Source organism: Malus domestica, chromosome 05 (genome assembly GCF_042453785.1).
Source record: "Malus domestica chromosome 05, GDT2T_hap1".
In the NCBI taxonomy this organism is placed as follows: Eukaryota; Viridiplantae; Streptophyta; class Magnoliopsida; order Rosales; family Rosaceae; genus Malus; species Malus domestica.
In genome coordinates this window covers 5,544,715-5,564,985 of record NC_091665.1, presented here as the reverse complement: position 1 = coordinate 5,564,985, position 20,271 = coordinate 5,544,715, and the positions used below count along the sequence as shown (strand labels likewise).

The 20,271-nt window shown below is 34.8% G+C and overlaps 1 protein-coding gene across 2 annotated transcripts; it reads left to right on the top strand.

The window, feature by feature from the left end:
- The first annotated feature begins 3,765 nt into the window (after positions 1-3,765).
- Positions 3,766-7,373, top strand: LOC103449525 (cysteine-rich receptor-like protein kinase 44). 2 transcript variants are annotated; one of them, XM_070822987.1, is made up of 7 exons: positions 3,766-4,576; positions 4,830-4,982; positions 5,086-5,210; positions 5,530-5,740; positions 5,854-6,094; positions 6,661-6,808; positions 6,932-7,373. In XM_070822987.1, exons 1-7 carry the CDS (start codon positions 4,219-4,221, stop codon positions 7,235-7,237), a joined length of 1,542 nt encoding a protein of 513 aa, XP_070679088.1. In that variant the 5' UTR covers positions 3,766-4,218; the 3' UTR covers positions 7,238-7,373. The 2 variants fall into 2 exon arrangements, with proteins under 2 accessions (XP_070679088.1, XP_070679089.1); XM_070822988.1 differs by having other exon boundaries at positions 3,967-4,576; positions 4,881-4,982.
- The last annotated feature ends 12,898 nt before the right edge of the window (positions 7,374-20,271 follow it).

The window sequence follows — 20,271 nt, the reverse complement described above, 5'->3', positions numbered from 1 at the left end:
TTATTAAGAAATCTAAGTTAGAGTTGTTAAAATTCACTTTCATGTGTACGATTCTACGTACTAAATATAAGAGGGAGTTTTAACAGTTAACAGGAGATTGTTCTTTCTTAAAATTGATTCAAGACTTTCAACCTTCAACACATTTATTCTTACATTTTACCAATCGTCAGACATTGCTAATTGCCAAGATAGCAAGATAATGAATTCCATGAACGAAAAAAAAAATGACATGCAACTTCAACTTACCATGCCAAAGAAGCTCCATAAGAGTAGCGACTTCCTCCTTACTGCATGTATCAAAAGCATTGCAACCGTAGATCCTGGAAATTATAAAAATAAAAAAAAAACATCCAATCAATAGATAATATAATAGTTGTGGGAAGGTGAGTATGCAACCAAGAATCTAAGATATACTTGATTTGTGATTCCATTATAATTTCACACACAAAAAAGACCAAATTTTGATTGAAACATCAAACAAAACAATCTCATCTAGTACAGATTGGACCAACCAAATAAAGAATCTATTGATATGGTTTTCAACCTAACTATAAAGGAGTTTTATAACAGCGTAATCAACATCATTTGAACCCAACTAAAAAGAAACTGATTGTATGTTATAAATTTCATGGGTAATTTGATTTTGCAGATTAAAAAGAGTCTTAAGAATATTGAAAATTACTAAACCCTATCACAACATCGCATCAGCAAAGAATCAAATCCAAATGTAAACTATAGAAGAGTGACAAGTGCATAAAGAATATGATAATAGGAAGCATAAATGGGATATTGAGGATCTCAAGTAAATTCGCAACAACACAAAACCCAACCAGCAACAATTTGTTCATGACATCTTAAAACACCAAATTTCGTCTCGGACATTTTGAGAACGGAATGCACTGATAAATTAGCCAATTTAGAGATTCTCTTGTCTTCATTTGTTCAGCATGCCTTTCCCCTTATAGAGATTCTTCCTCTTTTGCACTCAGATTTTTTGGGCATGTTAGCCTACAAGTTTGTCTCCCCTTCATGATTTGTGATTTTCTGTTTTACCTAATTTTTTTGGATTTTCCTTTTTGTTTTGCAGTTTGTCTTGCAAGTTTTTACCTTTTAGGTTTATAGAGGGGTTTGGGCTTTGTATTTTCTTTTTCAAGAGAGGTAAGGTCTATGTCCCCCATTTTTTTTGTATTTTCTTTTTCAAAAGGGATAATGTGTATGTCCTCCCATCTTTTCTTGTATTTTGTTTTTCTTGCTCTATGAGAGGTAAGGTTTATATGAGACCCTAACTAGGTATTTCTTTTTTCATATTAATAAAATAATATTTTATATTATTTGATCGTAATGCTGATGACAGCTCGTACCACGTCAATTTTTTCCCATTTGTTTGAAAATGAAAAGAAACCCGAGCATGCCATGCATATATGCACGCATGTCTTAATCACTGATCAGTGTGTTATGTAGACTATATGAAAAGTGGAGTCATATCTACTTTATGTTCAATCGGTGTTGGTGACTTGGCGCTGTGTTGGCCTGGCTGTAATATAAAATGGTCGGCATGCATTATCTTTAGTACATAATAAGCCAACATGATATTTTTCCGATTCTCTTGATGGGAATTCTACAGATCCTTGAATTATTTTCATGAGATATTTGGATACAGCTTCTAATTCTTAACATTTTTTTTATTAAAATCTTAATAATATTCAAAGTTTGATCAAGGTTTCTTGATTTTGTACACCTCATTATATTACTATTAATATTTATAATTTTATAGTTTTGACATTAATTGTTTGATATTTTATGAGATTTAGAATCCTATAAATTTAAAACCCCTCATTATAATACTATTATAAATGGTTACAATAAAAAAATTCAAACATTTTGATTGAATAAATAGATAAAAACTATGTAAAAATAATAAATAATAAATGGCAAAAAAAATGTATCCATAGTGTTAAAAAAATTGGTACATTTTACAGACAAATTGGTACATTTCACATATAACAAAGTGGTACATTAATAAAGAAGAATGGGTACATTAGAAATAAATTAGGGTACATATAAAAGATTCAAAATTATGAATACAAATGAATTTTTAAAAATATAGGCGCTAAAAGAAATTAATACATGGGTACAAAATAAAACTAAAAAGAAAATACTACAAATTTAAAAAAAAAAATGTTGCAAATTAAAAGTGGGTACAAACTAAAAATATAAATATATGATACAAATTTTAGGCATAAAACATAAATATACCATATGTAATTTTTCTATCTTTGATTAAATGTCACTTGACGGTATACACATGGGTAAAAACAAAAATAAAATTTTTAAAAATATGGGCACAAAAAGAAACTAATATATGGGTACAAATTAAAAATGAAAAGAAAATTGGTACAAATTAAAAAATATTTGCAAATTAAAAATAGGTACAAACTAAAAATAAAAATATATGATAAAAAATTTAGCCATAAATATAAATATATTAATTGTAACATTTTTATCATTAAATGAATATATTTAAAAATAAAAATATTTTATTTTTCAAATAATTAATGATGTTATTAATACCCAAGGACCTTGATCAAAAATTGAAAATGAATATGATTTTAATCAATGGAGCAACAAAAAGAAGGATGTGAACCTAATTTTCCTTATTTTCATTCATCGTATATCGTACAGTTAATATTTATCAAGCACTGTTTATGTATTCAATTATAAACAAAAAAAATAATTAAAAATGTTACTGACCGCACGATATATAATGAACGGACACGATTCACAAATTTCTGAAATTTTCACACAAAAGATTTGGAAATGATTCGAATTCCATAATAAGACCAGCTCTACCGGTCACCAAACTGCAAAAGCAATCGGGTTGAGTTGCCTTTCATCCCAAAAAATACTTCTCCAATAATTCACAAAATAGGAGGCAATTGGGTTACAGCTGCCCATTCAGCAAGGATTTGCGCCCTATTTGAAGAAAAGAACCCTGAGCATGCCATGCATATATGTATGCATGTTTTAATCGCTGATCAGTGTGTTATGGAGACTCTATGAAAAGTGATGGAGTCTGTCACCGAAAAAAAAAGGAAAGTGATGGAGTCATATCCTACTTTATGCTCAATCAGTGTTGGTGACTCGGTGCTGTGTGGGCCTGGATGTAACGTAAAATGATTAGCATGCATTATCTTGAGTACATAATATGCTAAGATCTTTTCCGGATTATCTTTGTGAGGATTCTAAGAATTTATAAATTATATTCGTTTATCATATCGTGTGATAAGTTTTCGTCAGATACAGTTTGTATGTTCAATTATAAATAAAAAATTTAAAATGATTTATGATCGCAGAATGTATAATGAACGAACACGATTCATAAATTCTCGAGATCCTCACAAAGAAGATCCGAATTACTTTATGCTCAATCAGTGTTGGTGACTCGGTGCTGTGTGGGCCTGGATGTAACGTAAAATGATTAGCATGCATTATCTTGAGTACATAATATGCTAAGATCTTTTCCGGATTATCTTTGTGAGGATTTTAAGAATCTATAAATTGTGTTCGTTTATCATATCGTGCGATAAGTTTTCGTCAGATACAGTTTGTATGTTCAATTATAAATAAAAAATTTAAAATGATTTATGACCGCACAATGTATAATGAACGGACACGATTCACAAATTCTCGAGATCCTCACAAAGAAGATCCGAAGAGAATTCGGATTCCATAATAAGAGCATCTCTACCGGTCACCAAATTACAAGAGCAATCGGGTTGAGTTGCCTTTCATCCCAAAAAATACTTCTCCAACAATTCACAAAATAGGAGGTAATTGGGTTGCGGCTGCCCATTCAACAATTGCAAAAGGGTTTGCGCCCTATATGAAGCCCAGCAGATAGGAACTACTGGGGAGCGGTTTACCCAAAAAAAAAAAGAAAAGCGTTCTTGGATTTGAACAACTGAGTTGTTATAATTTTGTTTTTTATTGTCCAACCTGTGAGCTGTTCACCAGCTCCCCTAGTTCCTATCCACGTGGTTCTCTGTGAGCCCTTGATTCTAGTCTTTCCACTCGTTGATTCTAGTCTGCTTCGACGTTGACTCAGGAGTCAAGTCAGTCAAGCGTCGCGTGCATTGACTTTGTTATAAACTTGTAACTTATAAATTTTAGCAAAACTTGAACGAATTAATCCTCTTATCAAAATCCCTAGGTTTTTCCATGCAAGGTGACATGATCCCTTTCTACGTTCTCTCCTTACTTCTTATTGCATTGCCCAATACTACCACAGACGTCATCAACGATCCCTACGCAAGAAGCTCCCGCCGCACCCTTACCATCTCTTTAAATGCCACCACACCGTCGTCACTGCCACCTAATCAGCCTCTGTCTGCGTTGCCGCCGGTAACGGTTGTGAGGGCGTTGGCGACGGCGACGGCAACAGCGAATGCGTCGGCGCCGGCGACAGCGAAGGCGTCCGCGTCAGCGACAGCGTCGGTGACTTCATCGGCACCGGTGACGGAGTCGTCGCCGGTGTTGCTGCCGCCGTCACCGCCAACCTTCATGACAAACAGATCTGGTAAATGATGATATCCTTCAAGTTTTCTACAATTCTTGTGACTGATAAAAATTGATTGTATATAATTTCATATGCCACAAATCACCGTGTTGAGTCATCTCACGACGTAAAAATATGAATCGTTCATTTTTAAATTCTCCTTTAAGGATGATTCTTACAGCAAATAATCAAAATAAAAATCGATTAGCTCTTTGATTATTGTTAGGTAGCCCCACCCAGAGATATATATTTGTTAAATTTTGTATTCATACAGGAAGAAGCAAACCCGCATCGATGGTAATCATCGTTGGTACTCTTGGTTCAGTTGCTTTCTGTTCGTTAGTTGTGGTTGTGGCCGGATGCTTCTTTCGCAAGAGACTCAGAACAGTCAAAGAGAGATACCACTCCAAACGACAAAAGAAAAAAGGTAATTAATTAATAAAAAGATTTGAAAAGTATTTATATATTACCTATATTTCTTAATAAATTTTTTATCTAAGACATCTAATATTTTGAGTCAATGTTTGTAGTTGGTAATGATATGAAGAAGACTGTCGAGTCATTGCAATTTAGATTGGAAACTATTGAAACTGCCACGAACAAGTTTTCAGATGATAACAAATTAGGTGAAGGGGGATTTGGTGCCGTTTTCAAGGTATGAAAATATTTATTTGCATGAGATCCTTCGCTCCACAAAATTAAAAAGGCATTCCTACGCGAAAATAGTTCCTGATCATCGCTATGTGAAAAAATATTCATGCAAAAAATAAAAAATAAAAAAGTGATCATTTACGCATCGAAGTGTATAAAATCAAAAGGTCAAAATAGGTAGGTATATATATTATGAACCGTTTATCTATTTACTATAATTGATTGATTAAATAACCTTAATTGGTTTTGATTACATATTATACTACATAATTAATAGTATTTACAACGCTTACTGCTTAATTAGTTCACATTACATATTGTAGGGCACACTTGGTAATGGACATGAAATAGCAGTAAAACGGCTATCGAAAAGCTCCACACAAGGTGTACAAGAATTTCAGAATGAGGTGGTATTGGTAGCCAAACTTCAACACAGAAACCTTGTGAGGCTTCTGGGATTTTGCTTGGAGGGAGAAGAAACCCTACTTGTCTATGAATATGTACCCAACAAAAGTCTTGACAAATTTCTATTTGGTTTGTGAATATCATTTGACCAAATATTTTCCTTTGTTAATTGCAATATATGTGTGAGTGTGTGTAAATGGCTGTAAATTTTAACTTGTCTTTGATAAATGTTACCCATGCAGAACCCAAGAAACGAGAACAGCTGGATTGGTCAAGACGTTGCATGATAATAGGAGGAATCGCTCGAGGAATTTTGTATCTTCATGAAGATTCTAGGCTTAAAGTTATACATCGTGATTTAAAAGCTAGCAACATCTTGTTAGATGGCGAAATGAATCCAAAAATATCAGATTTTGGAATGGCTAAAATGTTTGGAGTTGATGGTCAAACTCAAGGAAATACCGAAAGAGTCGTCGGAACTTAGTAAGTTTCAATTTATATAACCTTCGATCCTATTTAAGTTTCAACCTATATACCTTCACATATAAAATTGGAGGATTCTACGGTACCTCATTAAAAAGTAAAGGTACCGGTACCCTTTAATATAATAATATTTTAAAATTATCTTAGACCATTGATTAAGTTCAACAAATGGTCTTAGTGTTAGATACAGTTGGTTTTAATAAAAAATTTAAGGACATTGATTAAGTTCAAAGAATTATCTTAATCATAAACGTTAAGGATTATCTTAGACCATAGATTTAAGTATAATGAATTACCTTATACCATTGATTAATTTTATTTTTGTATAAATGTGTAAATTACCAAGGGTTAGATTACCAAGGTTGTCAGTTACAGTGTGGATATTAGATTACACTATCAAGGTAGTTTATTGCAATTGTGTTGAACGTTATTGAATTGCAATATTAACGTTAAAATTGAAGAGTACTTGTATCTTATTGTTTTAATAAAGTACCATAGACTGACCCAAAAATATATTTGTTTTTTCTAACTAAAAAGTCTCAACGCATTAATTTTGTACATGCAAGTGGTTACATGGCTCCAGAATATGCAATAGAAGGAATATATTCAGTAAAATCGGACGTCTTTAGCTTTGGTGTACTTCTGCTTGAGATCACCACGGGGAGAAAGAATTTTTTAGGCTTTAATTGCCGTTTTCCTACACTTCTAGCACATGTAAGTATTTAATAACTCGGTATAAGAATTATTATTATTTCCAAATTATTATTTGGTTAAGCTATCAGAGAGAGAGTAGTATACTATTTTATAATTACATCCTTAAAAATTATTGTTTTACAGGCTTGGCAATCATGGAATGAAGGAAAAGGGTTGGATTTGATAGATCCAATACTGTTGAAAGATTCATGCAGGCCAGACCAAGTTTTGAGATACATCCACATTGGACTATTGTGTGTTCAAGAGGATGCAAACAGTAGGCCGACCATGTCATCAGTTGTTTTAATGTTGAAAACTGAAACTATTAGTCTTCCCAAACCTGAGCGACCGGCATTTTTTACAGGAAGATCTGCAAATGTGCAAGATCAAATAGCTGCTAATAGTTGCACCATCAATGGTTTAACAATTTCTGATGATCTTCCCCGTTAAGGATAAATTATAAATTATATGCTTGTATATACAGCCTATGTATCGCATTCAACCCCTATATACGTACTTCTCGTTCAAGTGACATTTTTTGTGAGACTGTGAGTGAATTATGAAGTTAGACAATTAAACCGTTGAACCTTTTTATATTATTTATTGTTAGAGTAAAGTTTGCAATTCTTAACAGAACGTTTGAATTTGTAATATTTTAGACTAGTGCATGTTTTCGGTTTAATTATTTTAGTCTTAAGTTTGTCTTTCGTACTCTTAATCACATAATGTCAAACGTTTCAGAGACTTCAACTCAATTAAGTATGTCATTCATATATATAGGTAGGTCTTACTTGGTATTTAACTTGATTTGATTTTGAGCTTAATGTTGAGTGGTTAGAATATTTTTGGAGCAGCCCAATATATCTATTAGTTGCCATGTTATATGGAAAGTTCGTTAGCAGCTAATTTGATAATTTTTTTTTTGTACATTTATAAAGTTGATAATTTCAAGTGTTTTTAATTTAAACTTATCATGTGCATGCTTATCCTCACATTTGTTTTTATCTGCACAAAAGAAACCTCAGCATAGTGCGTTATAAATTTAAGCGTTACGTGAGGTTTTTGGGTGGCTGCTGCATATATCAGAATTGTTGTATAATCGATGGTATGTGCGCATTGGAATATAAAGTAAATGAGATACAATATTTACGAGGTTCGGCAAGTGTGTCTACGTCTTTGGGGCAGTAGTAGTATTTTCTTTCATTACGTGAAATAATAGGTGTGGAGTAAAAAATAATCAAGAAAATTATATAGAGGCGACACGTGGACTTTCAGGTGAAAAAGATAAAATTACCCTCGAGGCACATCGGGATTCCCATGCGCATGCAACGGACAATAACGGCTCAATCAAGGAAGAGTCAAAGGTGATCAAAATGGTATTTGTTCAAAACCCTCTCATCACTCCTCATCAAATTGTCACTAAAAAGGTAACTCGCAATTGTGGATACTAATTTTCGCCGTCTTCTCCTTTGACGAAAATGCATCTGAAAATAATAACACATAAGATTAAGGTCAAAAGCCTCACGCGCCTACGATGAATGGGGGGGCTTTGACCGAAAAATCTCTGATGCCAAAGTTAGAATTTGAGAGAGAAAGTGTTTAAGAATTTTTGACTGAAATCTTTAGGGACATTTTGGATGCGGTCCTTAACTACTAATGTTCTTTGACTGAAATCTTTTTGGTTTTTAGTTTTTTATCGAAGTCTTTGACATTAATATAATAATGTAGGTTATTATATTAATGAAATTTGTAGTTATTTATATTAATGAGATTATAAATAAAACCCATAATTTATGAGCTTAAAAATATTAAAGATAAATTATACTCTCCAATGTATTGTGTGTGTACATGGATACGTTTATCAAAACTAACGAAAAAATTATTGTACCAAAACATGGGTGCATTTAAAAAAAAAGAGAGAAGATATTAGACTTAATAACATTTTTTAATTTCTTCTATTAAATTTGACATGGATATATTCTCAAATTAAGGAAATAGAATGTACTCATATAAGTTAAAAAAATGAATTAGACATAAGATTGAATGAATTTTATATAAAAAATGGGTACATTTTATATTTAAAAAAGGTATATTTTTCATATAGAAAATTGGTATGTTAAGGAATGGGTATATATAAGATTAAAAATTTTAAGGGTACAAACTTATTCTAATTTTTTTTTTTAATTTTGGAAATGTTTGAATTGAAAATTAATTAGGATTTTAATAAGGATGTGAGTATTAAAACTCTAAACCAATTACTAATTTTTATTAATGTTAGAGACTTTGATCAAAATTTAAAAACTAATAAGGTCTTAGTCAATGAACAATAGAAACTAAGGATCGGATACTATTTTTTTCTATTATTATTATTTTTTTACATTTATCAAGTTGATAATTTCAAGTGTTTTTAAATTTAAACTTATCATGTGCATGCTTATTCTCACATTTGTTTTTATCTGCACAAAAGAACCCTCAGCACAGTGCCTTACAAATTTAAGGGTAAATCTTAGTTTACTACCTTCAAGTTTCATGGTTTTCAACATTTAGTATATGGAGTTTTTTTCGTCCCAGAGTCATACCTAAAGTGTTAATTTTGGAACAATCTCATACATAGTCTGGTTGTTAAGTCTTCCGTTAATTGACGACGTGGCGCACATATGGACAATGACTGGGCGACACGTGTCATTAAGGGGTCCAAGTGGAAATTAAAAAAAAAAAAAAAATAAAAGGATTAAAAATATAGAAAAATAAAAAATAAAAAATAAAACAAAGAAAAAAAATTAGCCATAGGAATTGGGAATCCGAGTCAGTTATGGAGCGATTAGGAGAGGGATGGGTCGGGTTGGTAGGTGGTGAGGGAAGGATAAGTGCGAGTGGGAAAGGGACGGAGGAGGGAAATCAAGTGAGGAGAGGGACGAAGGAGGGAGACCGAGTCGGCCATGATGGATGAGGAAGAAGGGGTCTGGGCCATGATGGATGGTTTAGGTTTAGATTTAGTATTTTAGTTTTTCAAATTTTAAAATTTTTTAATATTCACGTAGGCCCATATTGACACGTGGCTCTCAATTATTGTCCACGTGGGTGCCATGTCATCAGTTAACGACAGACTTAACAGCCAACTTAAGTGATGTATGAGACTGTCTCAAAATTAAGACTTGAGGTATGACTCTGGGACAAAAAAAACTTTATATACCAAATGTTGAAAACCACAAAACTTCAGGGTAGTAAACTGAGATTAACCTTAAATTTAAAGTGTTACATGAGGTGTATGGGCGGCAGTTGCCTATATCAAAATAGTTTTTTTCTTGAGTTTTAAGGAGTAGTATTGGTGATAAAAATTAGAGGAGTAAGTGCGAAAAGAGGAAGGAGTATGGTAGTCAATTGTGGGGGTTCAGAACATGCATACATAAGATTCTAATGGTAATATTAGAATTAGTAGTTGGAAGAGATATAAACATGTTTGCATATACTTTGAGATCTCCTAACGTCAAGAACCATCCAAAATAAAATTCGGAGATAAGGTAATGGGACGAAATCATTCGACAGTTAGACATGAAAATTCACGATTTAATGGTCGTTTTAGTTCCATTTTTTTGTTAATTTTTTTACAAATACAATCATCAAGCGTAGAAGAATATGATGAACGGATTGGTCATCAATTTAAATATTTAAACTAATGGATACAACAAAAACTTACATTCTACTTAATGGAAGTATAAAGTAAACTCTTAAGTATTTTGGAATTCATTCTTTTGACGGGACAAACATTCTACGAAACTAGTGTCATTGATCCAACCATCAAACATGACTGCATATACTTTGAGATCTCAGGCAACAAAAATCACCACAAAAAAAATATTCGGAGATAGGGGATGAAATCATTTGACGGTTAGAAATGAAAAATCACAATTTAACAGTCGTTTGAGCTTCGATTTTGTTGATTTTTACAAATACAATCCTCAACCCTAGAATAATACAATGACAAAACATGTTCATCAATCAAACATGTGGATACAACAAAAGCCTACATTCTACTTAATGGAAGTATAGACTAAGTTGTAAATATTTTGGAATCCATTCTTTTGATAGGACACGCATTCTACAAAACTTGTTTTCATGATCCAACTGTCAAACATGTTTGCATATACTTTGAGATCATCTAGGCCAAAAATTGCCCAAAAAAAACATTCAGAGGTTAGGTAATGTGATGAAATCATTAGATGGTTAGAATGAAAAATCACGATTTAACAGTCGTTTTAGCTCCGATTTATTGGCCCATCACACAAAATTTATATTATTTTTAATTTTTGGTTTCTTAGAGTTGGTCTTTTGTCGAGTCAAGTTTATTACATTATTTAATATTTTGTTGGCAGACGAGATGCTCTTGTCAGGCAAGAAGATTTTGTCAGGTCAATTCAGTCGACACACGTTCGCCCGACGAGTATATTAGTCACACTAACTCTGTTTTGCCCAACAGACTTGTATTTTCGTCGTTTTAGGCTTCGTGCAACATGTTTTGCCCGACTAATCTTTCATGGTGAACCTCCGTTGGTTAAAGGCTACGACAACAAAATCAGCTTTGAGCCGACAATCTTTTTTCGTCTGGCGAGGTTTTTTGTTGTAGTGATTCCCCTTGCCTAATTCTATTAGTCCAAATGACGGAAATTAGAAATTTGACTAAAATTGAGAATAAACATGATTAAATTGATAAAACCGAAACCACAATACTGAACTTGACATTTGTAGAAAACCAAGTACATCTTTGCTTCTAGCTTCAATTAATAACTCCAGGTTGCTAAGCGATCAAAAGGGTGAGGGTTTGTTAGCATGACTTTCCCATAATATAGCCTTGCGATTTAATTCTTTGCCATGTCAAATTAGATGGATCTATTATTACAAAACTTATTACAGTTCAAATGGCCGCACCCGAAGGCCGCCACCAACGTAATATCACCATAGTCTTAGTGCAATTTTGCATTGAGAGAAACAACCCTTTTTACAATTTTTTTTCTTCATCTTTGATCTTAATTTTCATGGGATTTCGCATTAGATTACGAATAATAACCATGACAGACGAAACCAACCGTGTACAACCAAGAAAGAACAAGTAGCTAGTACCTACAAGAAAGGCTTATGTTATTATTGAAAGTCAAGAGTGGGTATTCCATATGTAGCATCAGTAGATGCAACATCAGTCATATGCAGCATCAGTCATCCCTTATGGTTTAATAAAAGTCAAAAGTGGGCATCCGGAGTTATTTGTTAGGTAGACGATATGGGTGCAATTGTCACCTTACTTCTAGTTAGATCTTGTATCTTCTTTCCCATACTTCTAGGGTGGTTAGAAGCTTTTTGCCTTACCTTCTTTCTGCTCCCTGCTTTATGGAGCTACTGTGCAAGAGTGATTCAAGGGTGATCAGTGTGTTGATCACACATATATCTTGTATTATTCTGTTGTTGTTTCTCTATGAAAGATAATACAAACAAACACTTAAAACTCAACATGGTATCAGAGCAGGAATAACCTATCTCTGTGATACTCGTTGCTTTATTCTTCAAGCTTTCTTTCATGGATGACAAAAACCCCATCCTTGAGTCTGATGCTGATAGCTCACTTGGAGCTAGTCATCAAAATCAATCGGAGATTGAAGTAAATCCAAATCAAAGGTTGAATTCTGTGCTTCTAAATGAGTTCAACTACTTACCATGGTCGAGGGCAGTTTCACTTGCCCTGGGAGGAAGATCAAAGCTAGGGTTCATAAATGGAAGTATTGAAGCTTTTGATGCTTCCTTTACCACTTATGAATCTTGGCTTAGCAAGGATCAGTTGGTCATGTCCTGGCTCATCAATTTCATGGAGAGAAAGATAGCTGAGATATTCAGCTACTCTGAGTCACCCTTTCAGCTATGGAAGTCTGTGTAAGAGATGTATGGAAATCATAATAATGGAGCCCATGTGTTTCAGCTTAAAAGAGATATCGCGAGCATGCAACAAGATGGAAAACCTTTTGTTCAGCTACTTGGAAGTCTAAAAGGTATGTTGAATGAGTTGGAGGTATATCGTCCACATACAATGGACTCAAACCTGCTTCTTAATAGGGCTAAAGAAGACAAAATCTTTTAGCTTCTCACCAGTTTGGGGTCTGAATATGAAGATCTGCGTAGCCATATTCTCATGAATCCAGAGCTCCCCATCTTTGCAAATGTTTGTGCAACAATTCAAAGGGAAGAAATGAGAAAAAAGGTTATGAACAACTACCTCGGAAGCTAAGGCTTTCTTTTCCAGTGAAAAGAAACACTTTTCCAGTGATAAGAAGTACAAGGGAAGAAATCCTCATTTCAAATGCAAACATTGTGATGCCACCGGACACGTGAGGGACAATTGCTGGATTCTCCACCCTGAGCTCAAACCAGACTTCATGAAGAATGAAAGGTTTATTCAAAAGACTTCTACACCTTCACATGTTTCAGTTACTAATGGGGAGGGAGCTAAAGTGTTAGGAATGGGAAAAATACATCTAGTGTCTGACAATATAGAGTCTAAAGCCTTGTACGTTCCTTCATTTCCTTTTCAACTTCTCTCAGTTGGAAAAATCACACATGCTTTAAACTGTTCAATTACTTTCTCCCCTTATACTGTCATTTTTCAGGATTGTATCACCAAGAAGAAGATTGGTGAAGGTTTTTTCTTAGATGGTCTCTATTACCTATCCAAGGAGACATCATTTCTCAAGGGATTTCAAGTCAAGTCTAACCTAAGTCAAGACCAAACCTTGTGGCATCAAAGATTAGCTCATCCTTCCGAGCTTATTTTGTCAAGATTGTTTCCAAATTTGTGTAAAGAAGTGATCCAGTGTGATACATGTCATTTTTGTAAAGCCACTAGGTTACCTTTTGGTTTTTCCTCAAATAGGACTAAACAAGTTTTTGAACTTGTACATTCAGATTTATGGGGGTCATTTTTTGAATCTTTTGATGGTTATAAGTACTTTGTAACTTTCATAGATGATTTCTCGAGAGTTACTTGGTTATACCTTTTGAAATCTAAGAGTGAAGTTGTTGAAGCATTCATAGACTTTCATAATCTTGTCAAAAATCATTTCAATTCCTAACTCCAAACTTTGAGATCTAATAATGGCTCGGAATATATGTCACACATCATGAAACAATATTTAAGCAGTAGTGGAATTTTGCATCAAACCAATTTTGTTGGTACTCCACAACAAAATGGTCTAGCCGTGAGAAAGAATCGTGTTCTACTTGAAAAGACAAGAGCTCTAATGTTGCACATGAAAGTACCAAAAAGATTTTGGTCCCAAAGGGTCATGACAGCTGCATATATCATAAACAGATTACCAAGTCGAGTCGTGGAGTTCAAATCTCCAATAGAAATGTTAAAAGGAAGGGATGTTAGTCTGTCACATCTTAAAGTCTTTGGGTGCACATGCTATGTTCATATTCAACCACAACATGGGGATAAACTGGACCCTAGGGCTAACAAATGCATGTTTCTTGGTTACTCATCTACTCAAAAAGGTTACAAGTGCTATAGTCCCGATTAAAGAGAGTTGTAGTTTCAAGGGATGTACGATTCGATGAAACTAACCCCTTTTTCAACAAGTTGTTTGAAGATCAGTCATAGAAGGAGTCATGTTTTGATTTTTTTCCCATACCAATGGTTGAGGAACTATCTTTTGAGATACAATCTCTTAATTCTCCTGCTGCAGCTGATGAAACTCAAGATAGTAATCATAATCTTGACCAATAGATGCATAATGAAGAATTTCCTCATAAAGAGCTAGAAAGCTCAACAGAAGAAACACAACAGTTTCAAGGCAAACGAAATCCAGTACATGTTAGGCATCCTCCTACAAGACTTTAAGATTATGTGACTTATTTAGCAAGCCATCCAATCAGTGGTTTCATGTCTTACCAAAAAGTTTCAAAATCTTATGCTGCCTATTTAAACACCATCAACAGTCACTGTGAGCCTCAAACATTTCAAGAAGCAAACTGTCAAGAAGTGTGGAGAAATGCCATGGAGGAAGAGCTTCGTGCTCTCACTAATCACAACACCTGGAATGTAGTTAGACTTCCACCAGGAAAAATGGCAGTTGGTAAATTCCACTCAAATGAATCAATTGAAAGGCACAAAGCTAAGATGGTGGCTAGAGGATTCACTTAAACATATGCTGTGGACTACAAGGAAACATTCGCTCCAGTTGCCAAGATGAGCATTGTGATGGTGTTATTGCCTGTTGCTGTGAATAAAGGATGGGCTTTATACCAAATGGATGTGAAGAATTCATTCTTACATGGTGACCTTAAAGAGGAGGTTTACATGAAACTTCCACTAGGACATCCTCAATACAATGAGCCTAGCATGGTGTGTAGGTTACGCAAATCCATTTATGGATTAAAACAATCACCAAGAGCCTGGTATGCCAAGCTCAGCTCAGATTTTGAAGAAGTTGGTTTTCAAAAAAGTCATGCAAACTCATCCATGTTTGTTCTAACAGGAGTGGTTGGCAAACTTGTTGTGTTGATCTATGTTGATGACTTAAAAATCAATGGGGACAATGCTGATCAAATCGCAAACCTCAAGGTTTCTCTACAACAGAAGTTCTCCATCAAAGATCTTGGAAGGTTAAAATATTTTCTGGGGATAGAAATGGCCTTATAAAGTAAAGGGTTATTTCATAACCGAAGGAAATATATCCTCGATCTTCTCACGGAATCAAACATGAAGGATGCTAAGCCAGTTTAAACTCCCCTTGACAGCAAGCTCAAGCACAGCTTGGAAGGCAAACCTCTACCTAATATCGGTTACTACCAACGACTTGTCGGTAAGTTAATTTATTTAACTATCACAAGACCAGATATTACAATTGCAGTGAGCTTAGCTAGTCAATTCATGCATCCACCTACAATAGAACGTTTCAACCTCGTTAAGAGAGTACTTTGATATCTCAAATGATCAATTGGAAGAGGAATTCTCATGAAGAGGAATGATAACACTCAAGGTATTGGTTATTGTGATGCTGATTGGGTAGGAAACCAAATAGATCGAAAGTCTACCTCAGGTTATTGCACGTTTGTGGGAGGAAATCTGGTAACATGAAAAAGTAAGAAGCAAAGTATCATTGCAAGACCGAGTGCAGAAGCCGAGTATAGATCGATGGCATCCACATCATGTGAATTAATATGGCTTAAGGGTCTGTTAAGTGATTTGGGGTTTCAAACAAAGCAACCTATGTCAATATACTGTGATAATCAAGTTGCAATGCACATAGCTTCCAATCCAGTGTTCCACGAACAAACAAAACATATTAAGCTTGATTGCCACTATGTCTGTGCTCAAGTGCAAACTCAAGTGATTCAAACTCTCTAAACAAGAAGTGCTGATCAGTTAGCTGACATTTTCACCAAACCATTACCTTTAAATTAGTTTAAGTGTCTTCTTTCCAAGCTCGGTTCCATCAACATTCTGGACCCAGCTTGATGGGCAGTATTAAAAGTCAAGAGTGTGTCAAAAGTGGGTATTCCATATGCAGCATCAGTAGATGCAGCATTAATCATCCCTTATCGTCTAATAAAAGTCAATAGTGGGTATCCGGAGCTATTGGTTAGGTAGACGTTATGGGTGCAATTGTCACCTTACTTCTAGTTAGATCTTGTATCTTCTTTCCCATACTTCTAGGATGGTTAGAAGCTTTTTGCCTTAACTTCTTTCTGCTCTCTGTTTTATGGAGCTGCCGTGTAGGAGTGATTCAAGGGTAATCAATGTGTTGATCACACCTTGCCCTATATATCTTGTATTCTTGTATTGTTGTTTCTCTATGAAAGATAATACAAATAAACACTTAAAACTCAATAGTTATGGATTTCGAATTCATCCATCTTAAAGAACATCGGTGACGAACCTGTTCTTGATCCACTTGAAGCTGTTTCTTAGAGTTGTTTTAACCTCACATTCCATAGTAAACATGTTGTATGAGTCGACTCTCTTCTACCTCTAGAGTTCTGGATTAGTTGATGTTGCGAAACCGCTTCCCTTCTGGGTTGGCATGTTGAAGTTGTACGAGTTCAACCGCTCCTGAAAGTCGAACTCGCCGAAGTAAGCTGCGGTGTATTCAGGGAATGACTTGCTCTTCTCCATATCAAAAGTGCCTAGCTATAGAGAAATAGAACCTAACTAGAAATTTGTGCTCGCGCGTTGCTGTGGGATTGAAAACTGTATGAAAGATTATGTTTGTAAGATATAAAAGATTTTGTTGCAAAACATTAATACTATTTACATTGAAAACATTTGGTGAATTGTTATATACAAAAGTTTTTATCGACACATTTCTCAAGTTGCTCCTTTGGGGCTTTCATGACTATGCCTTGGTCCCCTTGGTCTAAATCCCTGCTCTAGCTCTTTTTTTGAGGTCTAATCACACAATCTTGCATGTTTGAATTTAGTGCCTATCATAAAGTTTTCATATCAAACCACATAAGCATAGGCCTAGGATTAGAAAGAGGAAGGAGAGAGGATGAGAGGGGTGAGGAAGGTTATAGGGTAATTCTTTTTAAAACCATATAAAACATGTAAAATTATATACAATAAGCAATACTACTTGCATACATGTGGAATGTAGGAAGGGAATTATTGACCTTTTGTTTTGAATAAAAAAAAAAAAAACTAATTCCAAAATACAATTCAAGAACCCTTTCCAGGCAGTTGAACATTAAGAAGAACACTAATTCTAACATACAATTTCAATTTTTCTCCATGTTAAAAAGCATGCAAGTAGAGATAAAGGATGTAGTTCTATTACCGGTAGGATAACTTGTAAAGACTTATGCACTTTGTTCTGAATCACGGTTTCTACTGTAAGCATGTTTAGAGAACTGTAGCTAATTCCACTGTAAAAAAAAACATGTTAAACTTATAATCCATTGATATTCATAACCCAAACAAAGTGGAAACAGAGATAATCAATTTATGTAAGTAATTAAATATGTTTTAGATAAGTACCTGGCTTTTGGCAGAAGTAAGAAGATTTCCTCAAACATCAATGTATCCAATCTTTACATGTAACACTTTTAACAAAATCCATTGACTAATCATTAAAACATGGCATGTAGGTGGAATTATATAAAAGTGAATTTAGGATGAATAAATCCAGTAATTTCTATATAAAACCGCATAAAGGGATGCACAAAATTTTGAGTGAGCAAACAAATATCTAGTTATACTGAGACTTGAATCATGCTCAAACCAATTTGGTCTAATATGTAAGAAAAGTGTCACAGCCCGTCCCGGAAGATTATTCTCGATGACGTGAAATGACAATTTTACCTTTAGACGTTAAAGTATGTTGTGTGATTTAAGTTGGATTTTTGGACACATTCATTATTTTCCTAAGTTTTTGGACCCAATTGGAACTAAAGGAAATGGGTGGTGATTGGTTGGTGACTTTTGGACCACACACACACTACACCTCACTTTCTCTCTCTCACCCTCCCGTACACACTCTCTCTCTCAGACTCACTCTATCTCTATTTTCTTCTCTCTTGTACGGACTACACCCAAAACCCATTGAAATGTGGCAGATCGAGGGTGTGAAGCACACCATTATGTTCGTGAGGACTTTACGAGTTCAAAGGTACCATTTTCAGGTAAGGAAACCCTCGAAAACTCGTGAAATCCGAACCCCGTTTTGAGGTACTGTTCATGCAAACGTTAAATCTTGTGTTTTTGGAAATTTCAAGCTCACAGGGAGCTTAAGGAGATCCTTACGAGGCTCAGAGTACTTCGTTGGAGGTTTTTGGATGTCGGAAAGCGTAGAACGGAGGAGTTGCAGAGGTGGCCGGACTTTCGAGAGTTCTCTGGCGAGATCTAGTGATCTTTGGGACTCAAAATTGGTATAAACTTGATCCTCATGTTATAAGCTTTGAATTGGTTCAAGTTTTGTGCATTTTGGTTGAGAAATGGCCGAGTTATAAGATTTAGAAAAATTCCTAGTTTTCCGGCGATAGGGACAGTCGCCGGAGTCTGAGGTTGAAGACAACGGAATATTCCGTCAATTCTGACGGAATATTCTGACGCCATCAGTTAAGTTTAACGGAATATGTTAGGATTTAACTAAATATTCCCTAACTGCCGTTACTGTTTCCATTAGGGCTCCCTGCGCGTGGCTGCGCATTTTGCCGTGCACTCGCCGGCGCGTGGCGGCGCGTGAGTGGATGAAAAATTATTTTAAAAATATGGAGACGATCCTGAGATTGTGTAGATCACTGTGGTATATTCATATACCCAATTTGAGCTATGTATGAAGAGTTATTACATAGTTTAGTATATGTGCATTAAAGTGACGTTATTTCAGTACTTCTCCTATAGGCGAGACCTATCCGGAGGACGAACGTAGCCAGGCTAGGCATGGGGGTTACGACCCAGCTGCATAACTGTGAGTGGGCAGTTATTTTCAGTGTGTACTTGACGTTTTTCCTAGAAAACGTATTTAAAGGAAATGTGATTTAAATGCCATGCTATGCCTATATTTTATTTTGGTATATGCATTATCATAATTATGCATATTGTTGCATGGTGTTGTGGAGGCCCAGGTAAGCTTAGGTAAGTTATGTTTGGTTATGTGAATTGTCGATGATGTGATATGTGTTGAACAACGTTGAGCTCATAACACTGCACCTAAGGTGATTATGATTTAGCCAGAGATATGATACATGCCTGTTTATTATGTCACCTCCCGCACCATATGCTCACATTGGATCTAATTTAGGTGTACAGTCTTGTCGTACAGACCTTATTTATGGTTTCGACTGGTAGGTGACTAGCGATTTATCGCCCGGCTATTATGTGAGAGTAGTATTGAGCATAATTATATTACACCCATTATCGTCGTATAATCTTTACATTTGATTCCGACTTTTGTGCAGTATATTGCCGTATAGGTCATTGTAGTGACTCCGGTTAGATTGACTTTTGAGCTATGAATTCAGCCGTACAGACTACTATAGAGGTTCCGGCTAACATATCATATTTCTATGAAATTATTCTTACCTAAATTGCTTACTCTGTTATATATAGGCATGGCATAAATACAAATATGAATCTTGATTTTTTGAACATGATTTGAGATATACACATATTTATGTATTCTATTTATGGGAAAGTATCTATATACTTGTTTTACGGCGAGAGGTTAGTATATTCAAAGGAAAATAAGGTTTTTGTGTAAATGTGTTTTACTGACCCACTCAACTTTGTTTTTCGCCCCTCCAGGTCTTAGGTAGCAGAGTTTGGTGGCCACGAGGAATCCAACGATGTTCTGACAGAATCTGAAAGGAAGGATTTACTTTAGGGTGATGTATCTTAGTAATTGTCCTACTTGACTGCAACTAGATTTTCTTATTACTCTGAAAGTGTATTTATACACTTAAACTCTCATTAGCATCCTTTCTTATCTGGGATTGCTAGT